At 35.7% G+C, this 12,642-nt stretch overlaps 1 protein-coding gene across 1 annotated transcript; it reads right to left on the bottom strand.

Moving 5' to 3' along the window:
- Positions 1-1,489: 1,489 nt before the first annotated feature.
- On the bottom strand, positions 1,490-6,230 carry LOC137024961 (nuclear factor 7, brain-like). The gene is made up of 6 exons (XM_067392937.1): positions 5,675-6,230; positions 4,728-4,823; positions 4,383-4,613; positions 4,235-4,257; positions 4,034-4,152; positions 1,490-3,676 (listed from the first exon to the last, which is right to left on the bottom strand). Exons 1-6 carry the CDS (start codon positions 6,047-6,049, stop codon positions 3,120-3,122), a joined length of 1,401 nt encoding a protein of 466 aa, XP_067249038.1. The 5' UTR covers positions 6,050-6,230; the 3' UTR covers positions 1,490-3,119.
- Between the last annotated feature and the right edge of the window lie 6,412 nt (positions 6,231-12,642).

Below are 12,642 nucleotides of genomic sequence, written 5' to 3' on the forward strand. Positions count from 1 at the left end.
CCAAAGTATCTTTTTTTTTTACTTTCAGACCAAACTAATTTTATTCTTTCCTTGTTGTTTTAACGGATCACTGAGAGGTGCTGGTTGGATCTCGGGTGTGGTCTCTTTGGTGGATAATCTATGATGCACTGCATGTCCACTTGTGTTGTGTATATTTTCTCCCCTTTGTGTGTGTGCGTGTGTGCGCGTGTGTTTGTATCGTGTGTGGTTGTTCACAGGCACGGTTGAGGGTGTATTTACTGGGATCATAGTGTGGGCTCATACCGGTGGCTGGTCAGTACTCCTCTGGTGTCCGCTAGTTATATTTTAGGTTTTGATTCTTTTTTTTGGTTTGTTTAGCTGCCATTCTCTTTTTTTAAAAAAACAAAAAGATATAATATCATGTATTACATCAACCTGAATCATGTTTCATAATTGAGTGTTTTTTTTCTATGTGTCTTTTTTTTATGGTACTTTTTGGAAATAAATTGTGAGTTGATTGTATTTGAGAAATCCGTCTCTGTTTCCTTTTGGTTTTGTACACATTGGATCTGTGTCTTATAATTAAATCCAACATTCCCTGAAGAGAGATCCAGGGTGGCGTAGTCAGGCTATATTTGGTTGGGCTTAGGTTTTGTTGCCCCTCACGCTATATATATATATATATATATATATATATATATATATATTATATTTGTGACCAAATGTAACAATGAATCTCAATAAAATATATATTTTTAAAATAGAAAATATATTTAGTTTCAACACTCATATACCAAAGTATATTTCAAAAAGTATTTCAGGGGCAAGAAATTCAATCTTACAGTAGCCTACATTTAGGATAAATGCAGATGTGGATGAAAAATACTAATATATGCAAATGTATTTTTGGCCATTTTTTCATTATTTTGAAATATTTTTATAAAGATTTCTTATCTTTTTTGGCTTCTCACATTTTAACCAATACAAAGGGACAATTTAATAAAAAGTGATCAATAATTTCTTCATGTTACATGCAGCGCTCTGTTACATGGGAATAGATGTGCATGAGTGACCTGTTGAAATACATCAGTGAAGTATTATAAATTGTTGTTTTAAATATTTTATTTTTAAATAATTCGTTCATACTAATTTAAAAATAAAAAAAACGGTAAATAAATATATGTTATTAGAAAACTAGGCTCTATCACTCATTTTGGGGGTCAGCCACTGTTAAAATAGCTTAATATATGGTCAGACAGATCCATGTGTCATTATATTATTAACATTTTAGCAAAATCAAGCTGAAATGAATTTAGAAAGTTTTTGACCAGTGAATGTTGGACACGTGTTTGTCTGTCATTAGAACAGCAGCATTTGAGGCAGTAAGTGCGTCACATTACTTTCATCAACTTAAAGTTTATAGTAGCTATGTAGGCACTCACTTTTTTATGTAATTCCGTCAAAATATTATGTTATAAAAGATAATGCTGTATTTATTCAAACAACCAGTTCTTTATTTACCCTTGCATAGCAAACAAGACAGACCAACATATGTGCGGCACTCAAAAGATATTGAAGCGGAAGTGGATTCAGAATACAAACCCTTCAATATTATATAATTATACACTGTAAAATAAATTCAGACCACTCCAACTCAACATTTTCTAGTGATTGATCACATCTAAAAGTTTCAATTGGCCTAATTAAATTTACATTTGCCATTTCATAACCATATAATTTAATCAGATATTTTAATGTTTTATAAGTTGAAAAATTCGAATGAAAATGTATTACAGAAATGATTAGATAAGTTTAACATGGTCAAGCAAAAATTGTAGTAAAATGATCATTTAAATGTTACTTAGTTGCATTTACCCTCACAGTTAAGACACTTGTGATTGCATTTTAAGTAAATATCACATGATCAATGTAGCAAAATTCAATGTGGATTTAAAAATGCTTTTTGAGCCGATAATGTCCTCGCCCCAAAAATCAGACCGATACTAGACACATTTCAGACTACTTTGTGCCTAATGATGATGAAACTTTTTAATGAATAAAAGTAAACTTCAGCGACTAGTGATTTGCAGCTAATAGAGATATTCACGCTTTTTTTTCTACATTAAAGCACATTCCTCAAAAAATGCAATCCTACTGTTCATTTGCTAGCGATAAAACACCAAATATAAACATTTATTCACAAGATCAACACACTAATCCACAAGAAACTGATTAACATGAGCTGTAACCAAATGTCATAAAACTTTGAACGGTGGACACTGATGTCACTGCCACACGATGGGCTGAGGTGCCTCACATGATCCAAGTTAACCGTTACACTTTTTCCAATGGTAAGAGATACAGACCCTCTCATCTCCCAATAATAACACAATATGCTTGTTTGACTTCATGCAGCGCTGCACAGAATGATGGCCAGCTGACTTGAAGCAGTGCATGCTGGTTAGAAATGTTGTCCGATTTGAGACAGAATGATTGTCGGGGAGGAGCTTAAACAGAGTCGTGAAGTCGGACAGTTTTTTTGCTTCCCATAGTGATGCTTGCATTGCGTTTACATACTTTATCAACAGCCGAAGTGAAATAGATGGAATATTTGTCAAAAATACAGATTTTCAGAGAAATTTTCATTCAAAACTTTATATACTGCTTACAGTGTCTGTTTGTACAAGAATAAAGTTCAACATAATCATATATTCTTTAAATACCAAAGTGGGGTCTACAATTTTATCAGTTATATTTTGATAAACAAGAAACAATGTAACATCATGACTGCATGAAAAGAGCTTTAATTATTATAAAAATACAGATTTGTGAACATTAGTCGAACTGAAGGTGTGACAATAAACATGAAACACGTGATCGCTGTCATGCGGTGAATCCAGCCAATCGTGAATCAGTTGTGTCACCATCAGAGCTTGTGCAGCTGCTCTTGAATCGCTCTGGCGGTACTTTGATACCATACGTCTCAGTCACATGGTGTCGGCGCTGTCTCAGGTCAGACATAATTACTATCCAGCATGCACTGCTTCAAGTCAGCCGCGATCTCTCTGCGCAGCGCTGCATGAAGTCAAACAAGCCTAATCTCTGGAGCAGCTGCACCTGACTGCAGAATCTGGTGCTGCAGCTTCACTCACTCATATTTAACTGTGATTTTCTGCTGTTACAAACACTTTAACTGGTAAAATCCTCAGAGGGGAAGTTGTGCAGCGATTATATAAGAATGGAAAGACAGTCTCTGTGAAGGATGTCCTGAATGTGCGCAGATTGTTTTTGGTCACAGGATTAGAGAATGACACTGTTCCTCCATCATAATCCAGCTGAACTCTCACACGCTGAAGCTTCTCTTTAACAGTAAAGGTAGTCCAGGGTTGCTCTGGGGATTGGGAGCTGTATTTTCTGTATTTTCTATTTTTATTGTACCCCAAACGCCAGACATTAGACTTAAAGAAAACGTCTCCCTTCCTTTGGTTTGATGCTGTGGTTATTCCAAGACACCAGAGTGTATTGTCACCAACCTTCACATCCCAGCAGTGTGTTCCTGAGTTAAAGCCCTCAGAACTCAGGACACAAAAATACCATTTAAACCTCTCTGGATTATCAGGACAGTTTTTATCTTCATCACTGAATGACACACTGGTCAGATCAGTAGAGAGTGTGAGACATGGATGTGCTGTGTTTGGATCTAGAGTCAACGGAGCTGCAGAGAGAAGAACATCAGATTAGAGGATGAAATATGATGGCATTAGAAATGTAAATGTAAAACACAAAGACTTTCTTGAAAGAGATCATAAATCATAACAATAATCTCTCAGTTACTGTCAGAATGGATTGAGGCTTCAGGTTTAATATCAGTATTCAATAAACACTATTGTATCCTAATACATCAGCATAGACCACGAGGAATAGACTTTTTATGAGTTCACTGTATGATCTGATGATTTTCTGAAATACAGTTCAGATTTACTTAGAAATTCAAGTGATTATATTTCTATCAAATGTTTGAGTTTATATCTGAACTATCTTTTGCACTGGTGTCAAATCTGCTGAGACTCACTGTGTTGGACAGTTTCCATCATCTTCTTCCAGACTCTGAACGACAGGTTACCCAGGTAATGTGACACATGAATCAAAGCTCCAGAACACATCTCTGGATCTGGCTGTGAGATCTGGACTCTGGAGGAACATTCAGGAGTCAGAACTGCAGTGAATTTGAGTTCAGATCCACTGAGAGAAGAGATACGAGCAGCTCACTCACCTTTCCATTGTGACGTTAAAGTTCTGGAAAATAAAGAGTTTGAAAACATTTTAATATCTTATCAAACTATTATTGTCAGTGAGTCTCTCGATAAAACATTGTACAAGTAGTTTTAAGCTCAAAGAATGAAGCCAGATTCATTTGTCACCTTTAGAAACGAGACGTCATTGGCTTTCATCATCTCCTCCATGTCTTTGATAGTGTGTGAAAGAGATGAGATGTGTCTGTTCATCTCCTCCAGCTTCTCCTTCATCTTCTGCTTCTTCTGCTCCTCTTCCTCCCTCAGTGCAGTGATTGTAGCTTCTTCTTCATCTCTGAGAAACTGATGAAGCTTCTCAAACTCTTCTTTAATCTGACGCTCTGTTTGCTCAGCTTGAGACTGAAATCAAATCACATTCCCTTCAGTCAGCTCTGTATTAAAACACACTCCACTAATGTCATTAATAAACTCTGTGTGTGTGAATGTGGAGTATTTAACTCTATATATCCTCACCTTGATGTGTTCAATTATCTCATCAAACTCTTCTTTCATTTTTTCTCCATGTTTGCGCTTGGTTTGTAAGGATGTCAGTGCTGTATTAAATTCCTCCTACAGGTTAAGATGAAAATCTGTGAAATTTATGTAGCTAAGAGGTTTAAACATTGTATGTTTGGATGCTTTTGTTGTTATATTATTTAGTAACCCGTGACATTTCTACTGATTTTGTGAGATGTGAACATCGGAGGGGTTGAATCTCAGTGCAGAATATCAGTAGTAACCCAGATATCATGTGATCATTGAAACAATGTTGAGTCAGTGTTGATGCGTCAGTGCTTAATTGCATTGAATTAACATTAAAAATTGATGCTGGTTTAATTTGTTGAGGAAATGGTGAGATTTCAATAAATCAATGGTAATGACACTGAATCATCTTTACACTGTGATTGATTCTACATCATTGCTGTCGAATCAACACTGAAATTATCAAAAATGAATAAATGGTAATGTTGAATCAACATTACACTATGTGTCACGATCCCCAGCTGGAGTTCCCATCTTTCATCAGATCTCAACATTATTTTATTTTGACATTTCAGTTGTATTTTCATTGTGGTTTAAAAACGCCCCACTGATTTGGAAACACCCACTAGTGTTCTGCAGAGATACACACCTGCATGATCTTGTGTTCATCAACTAAAAATCACTGTTAGTTCAATATCACTTTATTCATGTTTGCTGTAGACTTCAAAATTTTAATGCTGCTCCAACATACTTTAAACATTGTAATGTTAATTTCATTATTAAAACTCAACATTGTATCAATGTCACCATGTTGTCTGGGAAGTCATGGAGATTTAGTCTGAGCAAAAATAAATACTGGTCATATATATAATATAAATAATACTGTTCCTATGTTTAGCACTGTATTTAGCACTTGAAGTGAGAGACATTTGTTTTACCTTGTAAGATGAAAGCACTTCACTGATGGGTCTGAATGTGTGATTGGCGTGTTTCTCTGAGTCTCTGCACACTAAACACACAGGCTGTTTATCCTCCAGACAGAAGAGTTTGAGTTTCTCACTGTGTAAGCTGCAGATCTCCTCATTTCCCTCCTTTATCAATGAATCACACAAGTTTTTTAACGCTAGATTAACTAGAGGTTCTTGTTTTGAAGCATTTCTCCTGCAGACAGGACACTCCTGAGAATCCTTAGTTTTCCAGAACTGTTGTAGACACTCTTTACAAATACTGTGACTACAGGACAGAATAACAGGAACCTTGAAGATTTCACAGCAAACAGGACAAGAAAGCTCTTCCACAGATTTTGAATCCATTTCCTCGTCTTGTAAAAGATCCAGTGATCTACAATTTACTTTCACTTTCTGAACTTTGGTTTGAAAAGTAAATAACCATTACAATCAAAATCTAATCTGGGTTCATTCAGAAATACACAAAAATCCTGATATAATTTGTCCTTCTCTGTTCTTCACAACACTGAATCGTTTTAGCTTTCAGCAAAAATGAAAGCTAGAAATAATGACTAGTCACTTCCTGGTAGGTTTTGTAAGAGGGCGGAGTTTCTGAAGACAGACTGTTTGTAGATTTACCTTCATTTTATTTGTGCTTTCAAGCATATTCTGGACTCAATGGACTGAATAAAGAATCAAGTGAGAATATGTAGTATTAAAAATAAGAAAATTATAAGAGAATTTAATCCTATAAATCAAAAGTTTAATAAAATATATATTGAGATTGAGACTGTCAGTGTGTGGAGGAGACACACATTTCATGACTGGATTCATGAGCTTTCAATTCAATATCTATTCATTTTGATACATGGATATAGTACATGTTAATTTTTCTCAAGGACAAAAATCTAATGTTGTAAACTACACAGCTGGAAAATGATTATTAAAGGGTAATTAATAACTGATTTGTATATAATTGGATGTAAGACCATTTTTATAATACTAACATTATGATAAAAAAATTTAATGGTATAAATATAATGAAAATGTAATATATTTTTTTTTTTTTTTTTTTTTTTTTTTTTTTTTTTGCAAAATGTTCTCGACTAGAGTTTATGGTCAGTGAATGATTCTCTGAGTATGTTACCTGACACATTGTTTACAAGCTGTTTATGCTGAAACACTGATTGAACGATTACATGAGACATGATACATTTCAATAATTGTACTGGTTCTTTCAAATGGCTCTTTTTTGTTGGAGAAATGACTTGCTTTCCATGCGTGTGTGTATATATATATATTATTTAAGACTAGAACACAATACTTTTAAGGCCTACAATTTTTTATTAGACCCTGCGGAAACCCTAATATAGGTTGCCGACCCCTGGTTTAGGCTGTTAAAAATGTAATTTAGCCAAAAAATTATTTTTACTTTAAATAATTGTTCATGTTAAAGCAGCCTACTTCAGTGTAATATGTTACCATATCATCTCGCTTAACACTGAGAATTTGAATAATTGTAATGTGACGATCATGATTTTCAATGTGAAAATCATGGGTGCGGGTGGGTGGGTGGATGATTTGTATTTAACTGCAGATTCAGGTGATGTTAGAGCTGATTCACACATCATTAATACACATTAACAGACTGTGACTCTCACATCATCTTATTGCCACCTGAACACAGCTGTGCCAATCCTGCAGCTGTATTTTGATGAGGCAGCTGATCTGTCTTTCTTGCTTTCTAGTCAAATAAAGCAAAATAATAAACATATACAGGTGCTGGTCATATAATTAGAATATCGTGAAAAAGTTAATTTTTTTATTGTAAATTATTTTAAAAAAATGAAACGTTCTTATATTCTAGATTTCCTATATGTAAAGTAAAACATTTCAAAAGTTTTTTTTTTTTTATTTTTTTATTTGTTGATTAGAGCGTACAGCTCATGAAAGTCCAAAATCCAGTATCTCAAAATATTAGAATATTTACATTTGAGTTTCATTAAATGACCATCCCTACAGTATAAATTCCGGGTATCTCTTGTTCTTTGAAGTCACACTAATGGGGAAGACTGCTGACTTGGCAGTGGTCCAGGAGACCATCATTGACACCCTCCACAAAGAGAGTAAGTCACAGATAGTCATTACTGAATGTGGTGGCTGTTTACAGAGTGATGTATCAAAGCATATTAAATGCAAAATTGACTGGAAGGAAGAAATTGGGTAGGCAAAGGTGCACAAGCAACAGGGATGACCGCAAGCTTGAGAATACTGTCAAGTAAAGCCGATTCAAACACTTGGGAGAGCTTCATAATGAGTTGAATGAAGCCGTAGTCAGAGCATCAAGAGTCACCACACTCAGACATGTTTAGGAAAAGGACTACCAAGCCACTTCTGAAACAGAAACAACATCAGAAGCATCTTACCTGGGCTAAGGAGAAAAAGAACTGGACAGTGAACAGTGGTCGAAAGTCCTCTTTTCAGATAAAAGTAAATTTTGCATTTCATGTTGAAATCATGGTCCCAGAGTCTGAAGGAAGACTGGAGAGGCACAGAATCCAAGCTGCTTGAAGTCTAGTGTGAAGTTTCTGAAGTTAGTAATGATTTGGGGGGCCGTGACGTCTGCTGGTGTTGGTCTATTGTGTTTTATCAAGTGCAAAGTCAATGCAGCCATCTTCCAGGAGATTTTGGAGCACTTTATGCTTCCATCTGCTGACAAGCTTTATGGAGATGCTGATTTCCTTTTCCAGCAGGACTTTAGCACCTGCCCACAGTGCAAAAACCACTTCCAAGTGGTTTGCTGACCATGATATTACTGTGCTTTATTGGCCAGCCAACATGCCTGACCCCTGAATCTTTGGGATATTTTCAAGAGAAAGATGAGAAACAGTCGGTCCAACAATATACAGATCATCTGAAGGCTCAATAGTGCCTCAGCAGTGCCACACTGATCACTTCCATGCCACACTTCACTGATGCTGTAATTTGTGCTAGGAGCAAGTCATTTGCTGTAATATGTGCTGCCGACCAAGTATTGATTGTACAAATGAACATACTTTAAAGAACTTGAACTTTTCTGTTTTGAAAATCCTTTTTTTGATTGATCTATAGAGAATATTTTGAAATACTGGATTTTGGACTTTCATGAGCTGTACGCTCTAATCATCAAATCTTTTTAAAAAACACTTTTGAAATGTTTTTACTTTTTGATGATATTCTAGTTATATGACCAGCACCTGTATTATTTATTTATTTGGTGTTTTGCAACAATAATGTTCAGACAATATCTATGATTTTAAAAATATTTAAAATAATTAAATGTTATTATATCAACCTCTCAAGAAGAGACTGGAAAATATGTGAAATGTCTATAATTTATAGTGAATTCCTACAAATAAAATGTTTGTCCTAAAATTTCTGTTGCATCAATAGTAACAAAATTCATCCATCTTCCAAGTTTTATTCCTGCTCATTTGCAGGGTCCGTTTCACACAAACGCACACACATTTTGATTTGGCACAGATTTTATGCCAAATTCTCTTCCTGACATGAAACACAAATGTGGCTGTTATTTGGCCTTTAAGGTTTTGCTCCACAAAAGCTGATCAGAAATCAAGAATCAAAAAGTGCTGGAATAACGCTGCACATTTTGTATATTGTTTATATTTATTTATGTTAGGGCTGTCAATAGATTAAAACTTTTAAATCACGATTAATCACATGCTTCTGTGTGAATAATAGCAATTAATCGCACATTTAAAGTCAGCATGAAATCATCAAAACTCTACACACAAATAAGAAAACTCTTCACCAAATCAGCAAAACATTGTAGTTCACTTGCAAGAGCTAATAAACCTTGCTTAACTCAAACCTTAATAACAATTGTATTTTTGTATCAAACAGTTAACACAAGCCATCACATTAATAAGCACACAATGCGCCAACTACACACTGATGGTATGAATAAAAACACATCTGGCTTTTGCTTTCTCTGTGCACAAGGTAGGCTATGTCAGTTTGAGGTCATACTTTGAGAGATACATATTATGAGATCATAGTTCTGTAAACATACAGGGACCCAAACTTAAAGTAATGGTGTTTATTTACACACATCAAAACAAACACAAGTGTTTTTTTTCCAAGTCAAAACACAAAATAGTAATTTCAGTGAGAAAAAAAAAAAAAATTCAGTCTACATTGTGTCGTCTCTCTGGGTCCGGCCACAAAATTTAGTCAATATCACATGCAATGTCCTCTAGTCCAAGGCACCGGGGAAAAAATCTTCTGGAATGCCGTATCCAGGCCTGACATGATGCCTGGTCAATATCCCCACATGCCTCCTCCATTGCCTGTAAAAGGGCTATGCGTTGATGGGGATGACGGTCATAGACCTTCCAGCACCAGGCAGAGAAGAACTCTTCAATTGGATTCAAGAATGAAGAGTATGGGGGGAGGTTGAGTACAGTGAAGAGTGGGTGATCTTTAAACCAGTTGCGGACCAAAGCAGCCCTATGGAAACTAACATTGTCCCATATGATGACGTATCTGGTATGCTCTGGTCTCTGAACATTAGTGAGCATGTCATGTAAGGTGTCCAGGAATGTAATAACGTATGCAGTGTTATATGGGCCTAGGGTTGCATGATGGTGAACAACACCATTTTGACTTATAGCTGCACAGATAGTTATGTTACCACAACGTTGTCCTGGGACATTGAATATGGCACGGTGTCCAATAATGTTCCTGCCACATCTCCTTGTTTTAGTGAGGTTAAAACCTGCCTCATCCACAAAAAGCTGCTCATGGCATCTGCCTCTAGCTCCATCACTCTCTGGACAAGACAAAACAAATGCAGCACAGCAGGCCCATGCACAGTACTACAGTATGCACTTCCAGATTCAGTACCAATGATACTATAGCTTACCTGCACATAGTCATATCGCAGTTGTTTTACACGTTCACTGTTTCTTTCAAAAGGGACTCTGTAGATTTGTTTCATTCGGATTCTGTTGCAGGCAAGTACACGACACAATACAGAAATGCTCACATTGTGTATGTTTTGGAAGGTGGTGTCATCCTCAATTATGTGCTGGTGAATTTCTCGTAGCCTATTGGATTTATTTGCAATCACCATATTGACTATATGGGTCCATGTATGGTATTGTTGTGTTTCTCATTAGAGTATGGCAGTGCTACAAAGCTTACTGCAAAGTGACTGTACTAACCGATTTTCATTTTGAAATGTCCTTATGATGCTTGCTACAGTGTAGCGGCTCAAGTTAGGCTGAACCCATTGGCCAGCTTCCCTCAGGGTCATCCCATGGTTGATGACATGGTCCACTATTGTAGCTCTGAAGTCATCAGTAATTCTATTTCTTACTCTTCTTACCCTTCCTCTTCCCCCTGCTCGTCCTCCTACTTCTTCACCTCCACGTCCTCTTCCTCGGCCTCCTCTAATTCTTACTCTTCCTGCTCCCTCCATTGTACTGCACACGGACAGCTTACCTGCGGCTTATTTATAGTGCTTAGGCTGATTGCAAAGTGAACTAGTTATCTAAAACAGTTTTCACATGTGACAGTGTGCTAGACAGTTGGCAAAATAGTGTAAATAATAGCCATACATGTGTATAGTTTTGATAGGAGTGTGTTGATCATTTGGAAATTGAGTGTAAAGCAGTGAGTTGTGATTGTGGTTACATTTCGATGACTTGCGTTTCTTCTCCACCGCAGAAACCACCACAGTTTCATCAATGCCGTCAAAATTATTAATTTCTCTGTTTTTGTTGATCATAAAGTACAAAGTAGATAAGGAAAACTAGGATGCCGTTTGTATTCAGAGCACCGCCATTACTGTTTGCAGTGTCTGGAATGGAGCGCTGTGATTGGTTGAGCGGATATATTGTGTTCTGCAGAGAAGGGAGACTGGCGTTTGTTGCGTTTTGGAAAGAAAGGGAGAAAACATGACAGAATAATATGACGGATATCGCATTTTGCACAAAATGACTTTTCAATACCGACCAGATACAATACTGATTTTGACGGAAACTCATTTTTTAAATGCCGTTTATTGTATTTTGGAACCAAACTCTTCATATATAATTTTAATAAAAAATACAATATACAAATATATACAAATTTAATACAAAATACAATATAATTTGAATCACATACTTATAGTGAAATTAAATATACATCAGTTATCTTGTTTGACATGTTTATTTTGTCATCATTTGTTGTATCCAGCAAAGTAAATCATCAGATTGGGTGATTCTCATAAAACTGTATTTTCTGCAAGCATATTTCAAGGTAAATTTAGATGTCTTTCCAAAAAAGGACACTTTGAGATTCTAAAAGGACACCTAATAACTAGGGATGGGCATTTTTCCAAAATATTGTATTCGAATATTTGGGCTCATAAAAAAACGAATATTAGAATATCCGTTTATTTAAATGACGTTAAACAAGAAGGATGTTATTTTTTTTAATTCATCAAGATTTTGTAACCATTTCTGAACAAACTTACGATTAGGCAATAGACACAACGAACTTACGTTATATATCTTAAGCTTTTCTTTTAGCTCAAATCATTAAACAATATGTGCAAACAAAAAAATATATATAAAGAACAAAATCATTTAAGCTCAAGCTACGCGAACGAGAAAGACGCTAATAAAGCAGACAGCGCCAGTTATAGTACAAAACATAGCCTACATAATACACTCAAGTCAGTATATGGTTATCATGTTTATATTGTTTCATGTTGAGAAAAACAATAATATCCACATGCTCATGTGAGAAAACGAGCCGCGCTGACAGACGATGCAGAAACAAGATAACGATAATACATAATGGCCATGTTAAGCTAAGTTTCTAACAGTAGCACTTTGTGTTTTCTGTTCGTAAATATATCTCCCTCAACGAAATTTAAAGGAAGCAAATGTCTTAAAATCATTTTGCTA

The sequence above is a fragment of the Chanodichthys erythropterus genome, chromosome 8 (genome assembly GCF_024489055.1).
Source record: "Chanodichthys erythropterus isolate Z2021 chromosome 8, ASM2448905v1, whole genome shotgun sequence".
Taxonomy (NCBI): Eukaryota; Metazoa; Chordata; class Actinopteri; order Cypriniformes; family Xenocyprididae; genus Chanodichthys; species Chanodichthys erythropterus.

Bases quoted from the DNA above. Each gene is read 5' to 3' on its own strand.
- LOC137024961 (XM_067392937.1), bottom strand. From the start codon at position 6,049: ATGGATTCAAAATCTGTGGAAGAGCTTTCTTGTCCTGTTTGCTGTGAA. The intron at 4,258-4,382 runs GTGACAAATGAA...TTTATTTTCCAG, and splicing joins ATGACGTCTCGTTTCTAAAG to AACTTTAACGTCACAATGGA. The intron at 3,677-4,033 runs GTGAGTCTCAGC...TTCTCTCTGCAG, and splicing joins GATGGAAACTGTCCAACACA to CTCCGTTGACTCTAGATCCA.